The 16,233-nt window shown below is 50.9% G+C and overlaps 2 protein-coding genes across 2 annotated transcripts in view; one reads left to right on the top strand and one right to left on the bottom strand.

Moving 5' to 3' along the window:
• The window catches only part of UBE2L6 (ubiquitin conjugating enzyme E2 L6), a 17,971-nt gene extending 13,977 nt beyond the window's left edge, over positions 1-3,994 (top strand). Inside the window, exon 4 of the mRNA XM_007953862.1 lies at positions 3,843-3,994. Within this exon, the coding sequence (XP_007952053.1) occupies positions 3,843-3,994 (152 nt within the window). The remainder of the gene's footprint in view (positions 1-3,842) is intronic.
• A 2,472-nt stretch (positions 3,995-6,466) lies between these two features.
• Positions 6,467-14,907, bottom strand: SMTNL1 (smoothelin like 1). Its single transcript, XM_007953864.1, has 7 exons — positions 14,185-14,907; positions 13,836-13,968; positions 13,662-13,713; positions 12,018-12,176; positions 11,745-11,859; positions 11,425-11,576; positions 6,467-6,611 (listed from the first exon to the last, which is right to left on the bottom strand). The coding sequence occupies exons 1-7, from the start codon at positions 14,905-14,907 to the stop codon at positions 6,467-6,469; spliced, it is 1,479 nt and encodes a 492-aa protein (XP_007952055.1).
• Positions 14,908-16,233: the final 1,326 nt, after the last annotated feature.

Raw genomic sequence — 16,233 nt, forward strand, 5'->3', positions numbered from 1 at the left:
TGCCCAACCTTCCTTCCGAGGAGTGGCTGGTGGGTTTGAACCGCCAGCCGTCTGGTTAGCAGGCAAGTGTCTTAGCCACTATGCTACCAGAGCTCCTCACCCTCCATATAGCAGCTCACAAACACCTTGTCTCATGACACTGACTACAATTTCCCACAATGCAAATAACTCCCCTCCCACTTCCTCTCCATAGTCACTTCTTCCTTGTGTCCTTCCCTTCACACACTCCTGCCCCCCCCGAGCTGTGCCCCCACGCACACATAGCCCCTCTATTCTCCCATGATTGTGCTCTCCAAGGAGTGTATCTGTCTAATGTAAATGTTCAGCTAATATGCCCAATCTCTACCTGGCTGGAAGCCATAGGAGTGGGCCCAACTCCAGACCTGAAGGGCAGCCAGGGGCCACAATCTCAGTGGCTCCATCAGGCTCTGTCAGACCAGCAAACCTGGTCTCTCTTTCTTTCTTTTAAAGATTTTGAGTTTTGTTCCACATTGCTCTCCCACTGCATCAAGGATCCCCCACACAATCCCCCTCTGAGTGTTCGACAGTGATAGCCAGGCTACATCTAGTTCTGTTCTCATACTCATATAGGCTGAGGATTGCATGGTGTACCAATCACTTGGATTAATTATTTCCATGAATCTTTGGTTTTCTTCATTTTTCTTTGGTCTGGTTGAGGAAAGACCCATTGTTGTATCTAGACGACTGCTTGCAAGCTTTTAAGAACCCAGTCGCTACTTGCCAAAGTAGGATGTGGAACAATGTTTTGTGTAGTATGGTATGCTGATTGAGCTTGATGTCGCCTGAGACTATGGTCCCAAGCCCACAGGTCCAACTACTCTCTCCTTCTGGGTAGCTGGCTGTGACCAAGCAGTGACTACAGCCTTGTCCCTTTTCAGCTCTACTATATACCTGGGAATTCTTATAAAACATATGAATACACTTGTAGAATCATTGTATGCCAACTCTATACATGGTCTTGGGCATACCCCCCCTGCATAGACATGCCTAATAGTTCAGCCTGTCCACCCATCTATCAACCCGTATACCCTTGTTTGCCTTCACTGACAATGCAATACTGTATGTGCAAAAAGGTTCCTCTTTGTTGTCTGTACCTCCAGTGTGCCTCTCTATGTCTTCCTCTTCCTCAGTGCCACCATGTTGATCACTCACATTTGGTACCTTCCCCTTCTTAAAGAGATCTTTTGAGGCAGATTTGCCCAGTGCAGTAAGTCATCTGATTTCTTGGCTGCTGCTTCTGTTGATTGTGGGTGTTGATTGTGGATCTAATCTTCTCTCCGTTTATTGTGATGCTGCTCCCATCTCTAGTAACCACTAAAGAACATTGATTTCTATGTGTATGCTTAGTTTTTAAATGAGTAATTCTTTGGTATCAAATTGTTTACATTTTCCTGGTTGTCTTTTTTCCTTTCTTTTCTTGAGTGATGCTTGTTGTCTTTGGTTTATAACTCAGGACCTAACTAAGGCCCACACTTTATTTGGTTATTGAAGTTCATTATTTTAAGTGGACACTGACCACATTTTTCCCATCCCCTCTTCTCCTATCATGGTAATCCCTAATCTTCTGTTGTCCTGATGGATTCCTATGCAAGATATCTCATATAGTGGAATCTTACAGTATTTCTTCTTTGTGTCTGGCTGAACTAAAGATTTTTAGAATTATTTAGTTTTGGTGGCAGTATTTCACAGTTTCTACATGAATAGTTCAGTAACATTGGTCACAGACTTCCCATTGTGTCACCACTCTCTCTCTGCCATATTGTTTCATCACCATTAACCTTACAGTCTTCATCTTTGCTTTAGACTAACGTTGTCACTTTACACTCATATAGATAATTTTTTATAAGAGCACTGTGCTTGAGACACTCTTCATTCATTGGACTATTGTTCAGTTTAACTGTGGCTTCTTGGAGAAGTTTCTGTTCAAGATTTAAAGATTATTTCCAGATACTACATTTGGGTGTCTTCCAGTCTCAATGGATCCAGTAAGTCTAGTTTCCACATGAGTTTGAAGTTTTGTTTCATGCTTCGCCTCCTTTTGATCAAGATCCATCTGTTGGGTCCTTGATCAAAACTTGAAATAAATTTTAAAGTGTACTTAATTTTCAATTAATTTACATGTGGACAGCTCTATAATGGCTAGGGGAGCTCTGGTGGTGTAGTACATAAGGCATTTGACTGCTAACCAGAAGGCTGGCAGTTCAATCCCACCAGCCACTCCTTGGAAGGAAGACTGGGCAATCTACTTCTGTAGTGATACCATCTCAGAAACCCAAGGAAGGGTCGCTGTGAGTCAGATCTGACTCCATGGCAGTGAGTCTGGTTTGGTAGATAATGACTAGTGGCTACTGTATTGGGCGGGAGCTCTGGTAGTGTAGTGCTTAAGGCACTTGACTGCTAACCAGAAGGCTGGCGGTTCAAACCCACCAGCCACTCCTTGGAAGGAAGACTGGACAATCTACTTCTGTAGTGATACCATCTCGGAAACCCAAGGAGGGGTCACTATGAGTCAGATCCGACTCCACGGCAGTGAGTCTGGTTTGGTAGATAATGACTAGTGGCTGCTGTATTGGGAAGGAGCTGTGGTAGTAGGGTGCCTATGGCACTTGACTGCTAACCAGAAGGCTGGCAGTTCAAACCCACCAGCCACTCCTCGGAAGGAAGATGGGGCAATCTACTTCCGTAATGATACTGCCTCAGAAACCCAAGGAGGGGTTGCTATGAGTCAGGTCTGACTCGATGGCACACAACAACAACAACTGTATTGGGCAGTGCAACACTAGAGGCTGTGGGTTTAATCTGTCCTGCTCAGAACCAGTTCAGCCATTCCTAACTCAGGATCCCTGCACATCCCGGCTTGGATGAGCTTCAGGGCATCTGTGACACACTCTTGGCTCAGAATGGTATGTTTGCACACTCGTTTATGTGTGCATGCCCAGGGGACGGGCCTCTGCCTTCGCCACTTTTCCACAAGTGCCTGTGAAAGTTTCAACGCCACTGGGCCAGTGGTGCTTTTCAGTCTTTAGCCATACGGTGCTTTTTCCCAAGTAAGAACTTATTTGGAATCCTAACATGAAACAGAAAAGACAGAGCTGTCCTTTTTGAAATCAGGGCAGGACCCAGAAACCTTCCTGAGCTCATCTACCCCCATCATGGGCGTCTTCTCGGAAGCCATAGTTTGAAAACCACTGGTAGAACCAGTCAAGCCTTCAGGAATCATCAGCCAAAGAACAAATGGGGCATTTGGTTGGTTGTGGACTCATCCTAAGGAGCTCTGGTGGTGCAGTGGTTAAAGCATTTGGCTGCCAACCAAAAGGTTGGTGGTTCAAACCCACTAGCCACCATTCTGTGGGAAAAAGATGAGACAATCTGCTTTTGTACAAATGTATAGCCTTGGAAACTCTGTGAGGCAGTTTTACTCTGTCCTATAGGGTCGCTATGAGTAGGAATCAATTTAATGGTAGTCGTTTGGTTCATGTTTCTCTAGGAGCCCCTGGATGGCCTGACAATTAAGCGCCCAGCTATCAGTGGATAGGTTAGCTGTTTGAACCCACCCACAGGGGCTTCAGAAGTAAGGCCTGGAGACCTGCTTCTGAAAGTGCATGGCCACGAAAACCCCCTGGAGCGCAGTTCAGCTCTGCACGGATGGGGTCACCAGGGGATGGACTTGACAGCAGCGATAACAAGGGTCATCCTATGAGATGAGCCTTCTTGGGGACCCCCCAGGGGTGAGGATGGGGACCTGGGGGTGGGCAGCTGTAGCCGCCTTTCCTGGAGTTTCTCCCTCCACGCTGATGTCCTAATCTGACTTCTCTTCCCAGTCTTGGAGGCCCTCAGCGTGCTGGTGAACAGACCTCAGCTGGGGCAGCCCCTGCGGATTGAACTTGCTGACCTGCTAGCACAGGACCCGGAGCAGTTCAACAAGAATGCCAGAGAGTTCACCCTCCGCTTTGGAGTAGAGCGGCCCACCTAAACCAGGTCCAGCCCCCCTGCGGCTGCGTCCCGTCGGCCTGGTGGATGGACACACCTCATGGACTCGGGGTCAGGGCCCTCTGTGGCTCGTTCTGTGCCCATTCTTTCTTCCCTAGGTGGTTAGTCATTAGTTTGTTTGGAGTGGGGTAAGGGGTCCCGGGTGCGTATGTGATGTGTCGACTCACTCCCAGACTCACCTGGCCACAGGTGTGTCCCTCCCCGCTCCCTTTCCTGCCCCCAGTGCCAGGAGAGTTGAGGTTTGCAGAGGTGCAGGCCAGTCCTTCTCTAGCCCTCTGTGAGGTGGCAATCCTGCTGTCACATGGTCCCTCTGCTTTGGAGAGATGGGTCCAAGCCAGGTGCCAGAAATGAGCCCAGCAGCCCACTAGCATCCTCCTGGAACCCAGGCATTATGAGGGGGCTGGAGAAGTAGGGGAGATGGGTGGGAGGCAGGGTGTGCAGAGGGAGTCATATTTACGATGGAATGGTTTGTGACTGAGTGACTGCAGTCCACCAGACTAATGACAGACCTGTTCATATGTATGTGCTAAACCTTTTCCACAGATGTCCCACAAACTAGAGAATCTCACTTCCATCCCAGAAATCTGACTATTGCTTTCAGAACCCACTTGCTATCCCATTAGGTTGCCATTGTTTGGGGCCAGGCCTCAGGCCTCAGCAACACCCCTCCCAAAGGCAGCCTTGGAAACCCACAGAACTGCACAGCCATGAACGTCCCCATGAAGTTTCCAGGCTGGATGAGTCTTCATTAGCGGGTGGGATGCTTTCATTGGAGGGCAAGCAAAGACAGGGAGGGAGGACTTCACTGCCGTCTAATAAAAGTGGAGTAGCCCTGCTTCCCATGGGCTGACAGCTTGTGTGGCCTTGAACCTCATAAACCGAACACACTGTCCAGAAAGCTAGCTACAGTAGAATGAGCCATCCTGGTCCAGAGGGTCCTTCAAATGGTCCACAGGTAACATCCCCACTTTATAGATAAGGCAGTTGAGGCTCAGAGGCCTGCAGTGGATTGCCCGGGTCCACACTGCTGAGCAAGGTGCTCTGGTGGTGTCATGGTTAAGCGCTTGGCAGCTAACCAAACGGTTACTATTCAAACCCACCAGCAATTCTGTGGGAGAAAAGATGTGATCTGCTTCCATAAAAGGCTGGCGGTTCAAACCCACCAGCTTCCATAAAGACTCCAGCCCAGGAAACCCTATGGGGCAGGTCTACCTTGTCATACAGGTTGCTGTGAGTTGGAATCGACTGCATGGAACACAGCAACCACAACACACTGCCAAGCAGTGCAGAGTCCACACCTTCTGCACTGGGCCAAGCTGACGGTTTCCCCACCTACACACGCAAGCTGCTCTTACCAGCACCATGCTCCAAAAGGCTGATAAAGCAGACAGGATCGTCAGCAGGAAGTTATCATCAGGACCAAGGTTCATCTCCAACAAGCAATGGAAAAACACAAACGGACCAGAACTTCCACTGTTGTCTGAGGGATTAACTTAAACTGAAGGAAGAACTTTCTGGTTGTCATTGTTGGAAGCTACTGGAAGTCGCTGGCTTTCAAGAGACAGAATATGGGGTATCTTCAAGTGAAGGAAGGAGCTCTGGTAGCACAGTGACTAAGGCATCTGACTGCCAACCAGAAGGTTGGTGGTTCAAACCCACCAGCCTCTCCATGGAAGCAAGACTGGACAGTCTACTTCCATAAAGATTTACCACCTCTAAACCCAGTGGGGGTTGCTATGAGTCGGGATCGACTCAATGGCAGTGGGCTTGATTGTTTTCAAGTGAAGGGAACCACTGCAGGCCCTGCCATCTCAGTGTGGGTGAGATTGCTAGAGAAGCTTCTACTTACCCCTCCCCTGGAGACCGTACCTGGGAGAGGGATGGAAAGTGGAAAGGGAGACGGGATGGAGAAACGCAACTCTGAGACTTGAACTGTAAGGTTTGGGGTTTTTGTTGTGTTTTTGTTCTGGCCACCACTTAGTGAACAGTTTGGCCCATTATCACATTTTCTTGTTTAATCTTCATAACACCTCCACGAGATTGGAACTCTTACCATCCCCTTCTAGAACTGTCAAGTGAGGCTCAGAGAGGTTAACCCACTTGCCCAAGGCCCCACAGCTGGCTACTGATGGGACCCAGATCTGTCCAACACCCAGTGTCCAACTCACACCCACTGGTCTATTGTCCTTCCAAACACCTTGGACAATTGTTGAGAAGAATGCACCAGGTGACGGCTGAGGAAACCAACTCCTGCAATTGGGATGTGTCATCTCAGAAAAGACAGGTTCCCAGTGGGTAGGGAGGGAGCATGGAGGGACCAGGCGGGATTTTACAAAAGTCCTTTTAATGCAGGTCAGACTGGTATACCTGCCCTTGCCCAAGCTTGGCTCTGTGCTCTCCCTGAGCTTTGGGGCTGTGGGCTGGTCAGCCTCCGCACACGGGGTAAATCAGCACTTCATTTCTTCTTGGTCTTCACCAGTCCCTTCTGGACGAGACTGCGGTACAACTCCTGGATGTAGGTATAGACACACTTGGAGTCAGGCACTGCCAGGCGTACCATGTCATCCACCTCCAGCAGCTGGGCACAGTCGGCCAGTTTCCTGCGAGGCAGAGGTGGGTGGGGAGCAGAGGTCAAAGGTGAAGGATGTGGCGCCAAGGGAAGGTGTGAGCCAGCCCAATGAGGAAGAAAGCCATGGAATGATGTATGTTGGAGCTGGGAGATCCTCTAGGCCAACCATCCCATTACCCAGATGAGATGACTGAGGTCCCCACAGAGTCGAGACTCATAACCAGCCTGGTCTGACTCTAAAGGCCATGTTTTCATTGCACTGTCCATCTCCCATGGGAGCAGGACCCTCTGGTTTGCTTCTACCTTGGCCCACCCCTTCCACAGGCAGCTGTCTTCTGAACCAGGGACCTCTTAGACCACGTTTCTCAGGATAAATGTAAAGGACAGACATCCAGTGTCAGCCAGAGTGCTGGTTCGCTGCTGCAACGCCTCCGGGATTCATTCATTCATCTATGCATATTTGTGAAGGGTCTGCTGTGTACCAAAGGAGGCTTGGTGTTGCAATGGCTAAGAGCTCACCTGCTAACCGAAAGATTGGTGGTTCGAGCTTACCCAGCAGCTCTGCGGAAGAAGGACCTAGTGACCTGCTTCCATAAAGATTACAGCCTAGAAAACCCTGTGGGGCACTTCTGCTCTGGCATAGGGGTCGGTATGAGTTGAAATCAACTCAGTGACATCCAACAACAACAGTATGGACCAGACATTCTGGGAATTCAGCAGGGAACAAAACCAAACTTCCCTACTCTTGGCACTGACATTCTTGTGGTAGGAGACAGAGAGTAAACAAACACAAGCCAGCCAGTCCAGCCGAGGGTGAGAGAAAAGTAAGGCAGGGAAGGGAGACAGGGAGTGCCAGGTATGTTCCTTTTCTGTCTCAATGAAGATGGTCATGTGATCTTTTCCTCCGTCCTGCTGCTGTTGTTAGGTGCCGCTGAGTTGGTTCCGACTCATAGCAGTTCTGTGTACAACAGAAAACCAGACGCTGCCCAGTCTGCCCCATCCTCATAGTCACTGCTGTGTTTGGAGCCCACTGTGTCAGTTCATCTTGTTGACGGTTTCCCCTTTGGCGCTGACCCTCTACTTTACCAAGCACAATGGTCTTCTCCAGGGACCATTCCCTCATTCCCTCCTGATAATGTGTGCAAAATACGTGAGATGAAGTCTCACCATCCTTGCTTCCAAGGAGCAATCTGGCTGTACTTTCTCCGCAGCAGATTTGTTCATTCTTCTGGCAGCCCATGGTATATTCAGTCTTCTTTGCCAGCACCATAATTCAAAGGCATCAAGTCTTCAGCCTTCTTTATTCATGGTCCAGCTTTCACAGCATATGGGACATTTAAAATTGTTCTACTAGTGTCTTTCTTACACTGATTGCTTTTCTGATGTCAAGCCACCCTTGCATTCCTGGCATAAATCCTACTTGGTCATGATGTATAATCCTTTTAATATTCTTTTGGATTTGGTTTGCTGGTATTTTGTTGGGGATTTTTGCATCTGTACTTATAAGGGATAATGGTCTGTAGTTTTCTTGTGTCTCTGTCTGCTGTTGGTATCAGGGTGATGCTAACTTCGTAGAATGAGTTAGGAAGTGTTCCCTCCTCTTTTATTCTTGGGGAAAGTTTAAGGAGGATTATCTTCTGTAATGTTTGGTAGAATTTGCCGGTGAAGTCCTCTGTAAGTGTAAATGCTGTTGAGCCGAGTCTGACTCATGGCGACCCCCAAGGGCCGAGCAGAACTGGGCTCCACTGGGTTTCCCAGGCTGTGACCTTTGGGAAGCAGATCACCAGGCCTGTCTTCCAAGATGCCTCTGGGTGGGTTCGAACCACCAACCTTTTGGCTATTAGTCAAGCTCTTAACCATCTGCCTCACCTGGGGACTCTCCCCCAGTAAAGCCATCTGCTACAGGGCTTTTCAATGTCATGGATTGAATTGTGTCCCCCCCAAAATATGTGTCAGTTTGGCTGGGCCATGACTTTCGGTGGTTTGGCGGTAATGATTCCCCACGACATGATAAGCTGATCAGTTGTAAAAGGCTTAGGGTGGGGCGCAACCCCTTAATCCCATTGCAGCCTGATTGGGACTGAAGGGGAGTTTCCAAGGGGTGTGGCCTGCAACAGCTTTTCTCTTACAATAGATAAAAGGGGAGAGAAGGAGTAGAGACTGGGCCGACTACCACCAAGAAAGAAAGGCCAGGAGTGGGGTGTGCCCTTTGGACCCAGAGTCCCTGTGCCGGCATCTTCCCAGGACCAAGAGACACAGAAAAAGGAAGACTTGCCTAGAGTTGGCTCTCTGAACTCAGACTTCTGGCCTCCTAAACTGCGAGATAATAAATTTCTGTTTGGTAAAGCCATCCACTTTTGGTATTTCTGTTATAGCAGCATTAGAAAACTAAGACACGGGGGGTGTTCCTGTGTTAGAGAGGGGGCTGCTGTTCTTTAATAGGATGCTTAGGGAAGCCTCGGGAGAGAGGGAGTTATCTGTGCATGTCTTTCGGAAGAGGATTCCGGGCAGACTGAATAGCACAACCAAAGGCCCTGAGGTGTCTTGGTGTCTTTGAGGAGCTGCATGGAACTTGGCACAAGTTCTCTTCCTGTGTTTAACATTAATCCTTCCAGGTGGGCTCTGGGGCTTCGTGCTCCTCCTGGCTTTGCTGAGGCCGGTAAGCAGAGCTAACCACGTCAGGGCCTCACTCCCAGGTGCACGTTTTGTGCCAGATGCTTCTCGAATGGTCTCATTTACTTCTCTTTCCACCTTCAACAGCAGAAGGAGAACTGGAGACTCAATGTCTTGCTGACTTGCCCAAGGTCAACCTGAGTGGCACAACTGGTACTTGACCCCGGGGCTGTGTGGCCCCTCTGACACCCATATTTGGAAGCCGAGTCTCAGCAGTCCTGGTGGGTGCTGGCAATGGGAGAAACCAGGGTCCCAGTGGAAATTCTCTGCTGGGCAGAGACAGCTGGCCTGAAACCTAAGCTGGCCTGGCCTAGGGGCCGGGGGAGGAGTGCAGCCTGGAGGGTTTCAAAAAATGAGACAGGCACCCCACAGCCAGTGCAGTGGCCAGCTCCTGGGTGCCAGCTGAGGTGCCGTCCCGTACACGGGCGAGGCAAACTTCGTTCCCACGGAGACCGGGATCAGAGGACTCTCACCAGCAGCACATTTGATCAAGTCCCCTGGGGCTCCAGAAGCCCCCCCCCCCCAACTGCTCCCTCCTCTTATCCCAGGACTCCATGGAACAGAGGCAGTGACGTGTCATGGCTGTGGCAGGGGCCCCCTTATTTCTCACACTTAATTGTCACAACGAACCATTTTGTACTACCCATAACTGTGGCATCATTGCTTATAATTTAACAGCAGTGAAAATGTTTTGTTGTTGTTGTTGTTATGTGCCATCGAGTCGGACCCGACTCATAGCGACCCCTCCTTGGGTTTCTGTGGCAGTATCACTACGGAAGTAGATTGCCCCATCTTCCTTCCGAGGAGTGGCTGGTGGATTTGAACCGCCAGCCTTCTAGTTAGCAGTCAAGTGCCTTAGCCACTATGCTACCAGAGCTCCCTGAAAATGTTTTAGAAGTGCTTAATGTGGTTAAAGAGTTCTGGTAGTATAGTGCCTAAGGCACTTGACTGCTAACCAGAAGGCTGGCGGTTCAAACCCACCAGCCATTCCTCAGATGAAGGTTGGGCAGTCTACTTCCGTAATGATACCACCTCAGAAACCCAAGGGGGGGTCATCGAATCCGACTGGATGGCACATAGCAACAACAACAGCAATGTGAGTTAGGGAGTTCTGGTGGCACTGTGGTTAAAGTATTGGGCTGCTAATCAGAAGGTCAGTGGTTTGAACCCACCAGCTGCTCCATGAGTCAAAGATGAGGCGGTCTGCTTCTGTAAAGATTTACAGCCTTGGAAACCCTACAGGACAGTTCTATTCTGCCCTATAGGGTCATTATGAGTTGGAATCAATTGGATGACACTGAGTTTTGGATTTACTGTGGATTACATACTTTGGTGGTGGCTGTACTTAATTATTTTACTTAATTTTCATAATGTTGTTAATGTGCTGTCGAGTTGGACTTGACTCATAGTGACCCCTCCTCGGGTTTCCAAGGCAGTATCACTACGGAGGAAGTAGATTGCCCCATCTTCCTTCGGAGGATTTTCACAATAGCCTCCAAAAAGAGGAACCATCATCCCCATGTCAGAGATTCGAATATGGAGGCACAGAAGGGAAGAGGGCCTGCCCAAGATCACACAGCTAACAAATGGCAGTCAGAAGCCGACCCCAAACCTCTGTAACCACCCTACCCAAAGCAGTAGGCTGGCCTCTCTTCTATTCGTTCCTTTGCCTGATTTTCCTTCATAGCACCTATCACCAGCTGACGTCATATGTAATACCGATTTGTGTTTGGAATTCCTGGGTGGTGCAAACAGTTAAGCACTCAGCCGCTAACCAAAAGGTTGGAGGTTCAAGCCTACGCAGAGGCACCTTGGAAGAAAGGCCTGGCCATCTGCTTCCAAAAACTCAGCCATTGAACAGGCCCGAGAGCACAGTTTTCTTCCACCACATATGGGATCACCGTGAGTCGGAGTCAACTTGACCACCCTGACCTGTGGGCGTTTATGATCTGTGCCTTCCTTTACAACATAAGCCAGCAGAGAGCAGGGATTTTGCCTGTTTCTCCCACTGCTATATCCCCAGGGCCTGCTGGTGCTCACAGATTTTAGCTGGACCAATGGATGTGTAGCTGCCGTATCAGTCTGCCGACTCCACTTTCAAGCCCTGTGAAGCCAGCCCTCACCGCGGGCTGCCGTGGACTCCCATCCCCCCCTGCCACCCCTTGGCTTACTCTGCAGTGGAAAAGGCCAAGGTGAAGTTGTGCCGGCGTTGTGTGGGGTCCAGCTCAGAGTAGTCGAAGGCGTCAGGGAAGAACTTGTGGATGAGGGCACAGAAGGCCATACCACTGCTCCAGCTTGAGGAGAAGTTCTGGATATCCACGTGCTGCGGGCAATGCGTGGGTTGGCAGAGCACAGAGGGGTCCCGGTGAGCCTCTGGTCGGAGGGCCTCGGGGAGGGAGGGCTTGGCCCCCTTCCCACCCTCCCACCCTCTAGGCTTCGCCCCACTCTGACCCTCCTGGCACTGCTGCCCTGGGAAGGGTCCCTCACCAACCTCGTATTTCCTTGTCATGGCCCGGCACCACTCCAAAAGCATGTTTTTCACCCCACCAATGGCTGCCCCTGCTGCCTTTGTGTTCCGGAACAGGGCCGTAGGGCCCGAGGCTGCCCTGTGAGAGCAAGGAGGTAGATGGCCAGACCAGAGAGGGCCAGGTCAGGAAGGAGGCTGGCCCCAGATGGCAGGCCTCCACTTTCCACCACCCCTCGGGCCTCCTCCTCCTCCCCTCGTTCCCAACGAGAGTCCAGCCAGCTCTGGCCAGTGTCCTACCCGCCAAACTTGTCCACAATGGCTTTGCGGTTCTGTGCACGGGCCCCCCGGGGCCGAGTAGGGGCTGACACCCTGCGCTCTGGGGCCTTCTCCTTCTTCTTCTCCCCCGGGGAAGGTGCCTCCGTGGGACTCTGGGGCACATCGCTAGGAGACGACTCACTGTGTGGGAAGGTCCAGATAAGGGAGAGGGGGTCTGAGAGCAGCCTTTAGCTGGTACAGGGAGGGGCTGGGGGTCTTGGCAGAGTCTAAAGGGCACGTGTGGTGTGTCGCCCACACTTGGCACACACTGATTCTGCAGCCGGCACTGGGAGGAGTTTGAGAAGGACTGATGAAGCCCATCCTAACCTCCAAAAGCTGGTGGGGATATTGAGCAGAGACTAGCACAAGTCTGGGGGGCTCTGGTAGCATAGTGCCTAAAGCACTTGCCTGCTAACCAGAAGGCTGGCAGTTCAAACCCACCAGCCACTCCTCGGAAGGAAGGTTGGGCAATCTACTTCTGTGGAAGTACCATCTCGGAAACCCAAGGAGGGGTCGCTATGAGTTGAGGCTGACTCGACGGCACACAACAACAAGGACAAGTCTGAGGGCCAACCTGAGTTTGAATTCTGCCTTTGACTCTTATTTGCTGTTTGATCTTGGGACTGTCATGTCACTTCTCTGAGCCTCAGCTTCCTCATCTGTAAAATGGGTACAAGAAAACCTATCAAACAAAATGGTTCTATGGGCTGCATGAGTGAGTGAATGTAAGGTTCCCGCTTGCCTGCCACACAGTTGCATGAGTGCTCAGGGAATATCTTTCCCTAGGAGTTCCTGGGTGGCACAGACAATTAAGTGCTGGGCTATTAACCGAAAGGTTGGCCGTTTGAACCCACCCAGAGACACCTTAGCGATCTGCTTCTGAAAGGCCACAGCCATGAAAACTCTGTAGAGCATAGTTCTGTTCTGCACACATGGGATCACCATTTCCCTAAGAAAGTAAGTGACAAGGAGCTTGATTTCTGCTCAGTATGAAGGAGGATTCTTCTAATGACTAAAGTTGATAGAGTTCCAGAGGAAGGCTATCATTTTACCCAGCACCTACCATGCACCAGGCACTACACTGAAGTGCTTCACACACCTTCTGTCATTTAAACCTCGGAATAATCTGATAAGGTAGGTATAATCATGCCCACTTCACAGATGAGAAGAGACTAAGTGATATGGCCAAGGTCACACAGCAGGTAAGTAGCAGAGCCATTGTCCAAACTCAGGCTTTCTGACCATGAATGGTCAGATTGTGATGCTAACACCATGGAAACAGGCTGAGCTGCGAGATCGGAGCTCCTAGGAGAACGCCTCAGTGGAGTGGTAGGTAGACCAGGTGTCCTTCCACTCCCTTCTACCTCTGGCTCCTTTGGTTTTCTGGGATCGGAGCTCCTAGGAGAACGCCTCAGTGGAGTGGTAGGTAGACCAGGTGTCCTTCCACTCCCTTCTACCTCTGGCTCCTTTGGTTTTCTGGGCTCTGCCCCAGAGCGGGGGCAGGAATCCTGGAATATCACCAGATCAGGTGCTGAAGGGGTTGGGGGCAGGCTGAGGTGATGGTAGACTTTGAAGGAAGCAGGTGGCAGGGGGAGTTGGTGCTGGAGCCCTGGAGGTTGACATTACCTGGCAGAAGGACTGGTCTCTCCAGAAGCTTCTATTTCTGGGCCCACCTCATCTGGAGGAAAGGAATGGGAAAGAGGGAGGCTGCGGCTACCATGGCATGCTCTCCACACCTCCTCCTCCCACTCCCACAGGGTTACCCCTGCAGTGCCTGTGGGCCCCTGGGCTTTCACTCACCAGGGCTGAGGCCATGACCCTCCTCGGTGGGACTCTCAGGCCACTCCTCAGGGGAGCTGGGGACCACCCTTTCCCCTTCTTCTGGTTCTATCTCCACATGCTGGTCCTGCTCTTCATTGGCACCACCATGCTCCTGGAACAAACATGGTCCTTGTGATCCATGGTCTCACAAGCACATGTCCCAGGCTTTGTGAGAACTTCCAAAAGAGCTGAAGGAGACCTGAGGCCACAGTGCTTCATCCCTGTGCCCTACCTTCCCTACCCCAGTCGCCTGATGTCAAAGCCGGGGAGGCCTGGACTCTCCCAAGGGAGTAAGGCAGGGAGGGTTTGCTCCCTGGGTTTAGGAGACATGGCTGCTTCGCCTTTGTGGGGCCTCCTCCTCCTCCTCTGCCTCACTCACCTCTTCTTTGGCATCACTGTCGGCCTCCTTTTTCCCATCAAGCTCCTGATGTTCAGGTTTAGCCTCAGAAGCTGCCTTCTGAGCTTCAGTGTTGGCCTCTTTTGCACCTGCCTGCTCCTTGGGTTCGTCTTTGGCCTCCTCCCTCTTGTCGCTCTCTCCCTGAGGTGTCATCATGGCGGCCTCCTTCCCGTCAGCTTCCTTGGGTTCAGCCCTGGCCTGGTCATCCCCGTCAGCTTTCTCCCTGGATTCGGGCTTGGCCTCCTCCTCAGCCTTCTGCTTCTCCTCGGCCAGTGTGGCCTCCTCTTTCCCCTCAGCCTCCTTGAGCTCAGATTTGGTTTCTCCTTTCCTGTCAGTCTTGTTCAGAGGGGCCTCTGTGGTCTCTTGCTTCCCACCATCCTCCATTTTAGGTTCAGGCTCGGCTTCCCCTTTGGATTTCACCTGGACCTCATCTAACCCATCTGCTTCTCCCTGGAGTTCCGCTGGGATGCTGTCCTTAGCTGGTGCGTTTTCTGGCTTTCCTACCCCATCTGGAGGCCTGTCTTCACCAGATTCCCCAGCTGCGCCATTGGCCTCTGTCTCTGTAGAGGCTCTATTTCCCAGGGCCCCAGGGTTCTCTGTGGTTGGAGATACAGTGGTCTCATCCTCCAACGGCTTCCCTTCTTTCTGCTCCATCTCTAGAAAGAAAGGACACGCAGACCTGGTCATGCCTGTCTCAGCGAGCAAGGTCAGGCTCAGGAGGCCTGGGGCTGAGTGCTGGCTTCTCCCCGCCTGGACATGTGACTGAGCATCCACTTTTCCTGGGGTGAAACCAAAGGGAAGAACCCTGGTTTCCTGCAAGAGGGAGGTTTGGGCCACACTGATGTGATGTTGGGCAATGTTTACCTAAGTCCCTGTGTAAGCTAGCACTTGCTTTGTCTTTAAAGAATGTTCTGTCACACAGTGCCTTTCCAATGATTTCACGTTCCTTCTGGTAAACCAGAGCTAGCTGGTGGCACAGTGGCTAAAGTGCTCAGCTGCCAACCAAAAGTTCAGTTACCCACTGAAAAACCAAAACCAAACCACTGCCATCGAGTCAATTTTGACTCATAGCAACCCTAAAGGGCAGAGTAGAAGTGCCCCACAGGGTTTCCAAGGCTGTAGAAACATACATGGAAACAGACCACCTCATCTTTCTCCCATGGAGCCGCCCTTTGGTTGGCAGCCAAATGCTTTAACTGCTCTGTCTTTATGGAAGTCAATTGCTCCATCTTTCTTCCATAGGCCGGCTGGTGGGTTACCAGTCAAATGCCTTAAGCACTGCATCACCAGAGCACCTTTGATTAAACCTACAGACGGTCACAATGTGGGACTAGCGTGCCTCTAACACCCCTGGAGAAATTGCTGTTATTGTTGTTATGTGCCATCGAGTTGGCCCCGACTCATAGCGACCCCTCCTTGGGTTTCCGAGGCAATATCACTATGGGAGTAGATTGCCCAAGCTTCCTTCCGAGGTGTTTGGAGGAGCGCCTGGCACAAGGGTGCACTGTCTCAGTGTGGCCGGCATCAGCTCTTCCGCGGCTTGGTGGGTTTGAACCGCCAGCCTTCTGGTTAGCAGTCAAGTACCTTAGGCACTATGCTACCAGAGCCTGTGGAGCAATTGCTACTCTCCCTTTTTAAGGGAGACAGCCAGCCTCGGCTCAGAGCCTAAGGTAGGCAGGAGTGTCTCCATATATTTAATGACACAGTTTTGATTCCATTGTGTTTATTGTTACAGTTGCCTTCTATTTCTGGTATATGATACTGAGTTCCCATTTCCAATAGTGATCTAAAGTGTCTTTCTAAAAATGCATTTATTGAACTTAGAAATAACAAATTCAGAGGAACACATCAGGAAATTCGACTCCAGGTGGCACAGATACAGCTCAGTCACGGTGGTGGTGTAACAGTACCTGAAATTCGGGAGACTGGCCAGCTGGTGGCTGGCGTTCCGCCAGCTCGGCCAGCCTGGGTTTGGGAAAC

Source organism: Orycteropus afer, unplaced genomic scaffold (genome assembly GCF_000298275.1).
Source record: "Orycteropus afer afer isolate SDZICR_OR568_19922 unplaced genomic scaffold, OryAfe1.0 scaffold00419, whole genome shotgun sequence".
NCBI classification, from domain to species: domain Eukaryota; kingdom Metazoa; phylum Chordata; class Mammalia; order Tubulidentata; family Orycteropodidae; genus Orycteropus; species Orycteropus afer.

Coding starts and splice junctions, on each gene's coding strand:
- SMTNL1 (XM_007953864.1), bottom strand. CDS start 14,907: ATGGAGCAGAAAGAAGGGAAGCCGTTGGAGGATGAGACCACTGTATCT. Junction 13,714..13,835: donor GGGTCATGGCCTCAGCCCTG/GTGAGTGAAAGC, acceptor CCTTTCCTCCAG/ATGAGGTGGGCCCAGAAATA. Junction 11,860..12,017: donor ATTGTGGACAAGTTTGGCGG/GTAGGACACTGG, acceptor TTGCTCTCACAG/GGCAGCCTCGGGCCCTACGG.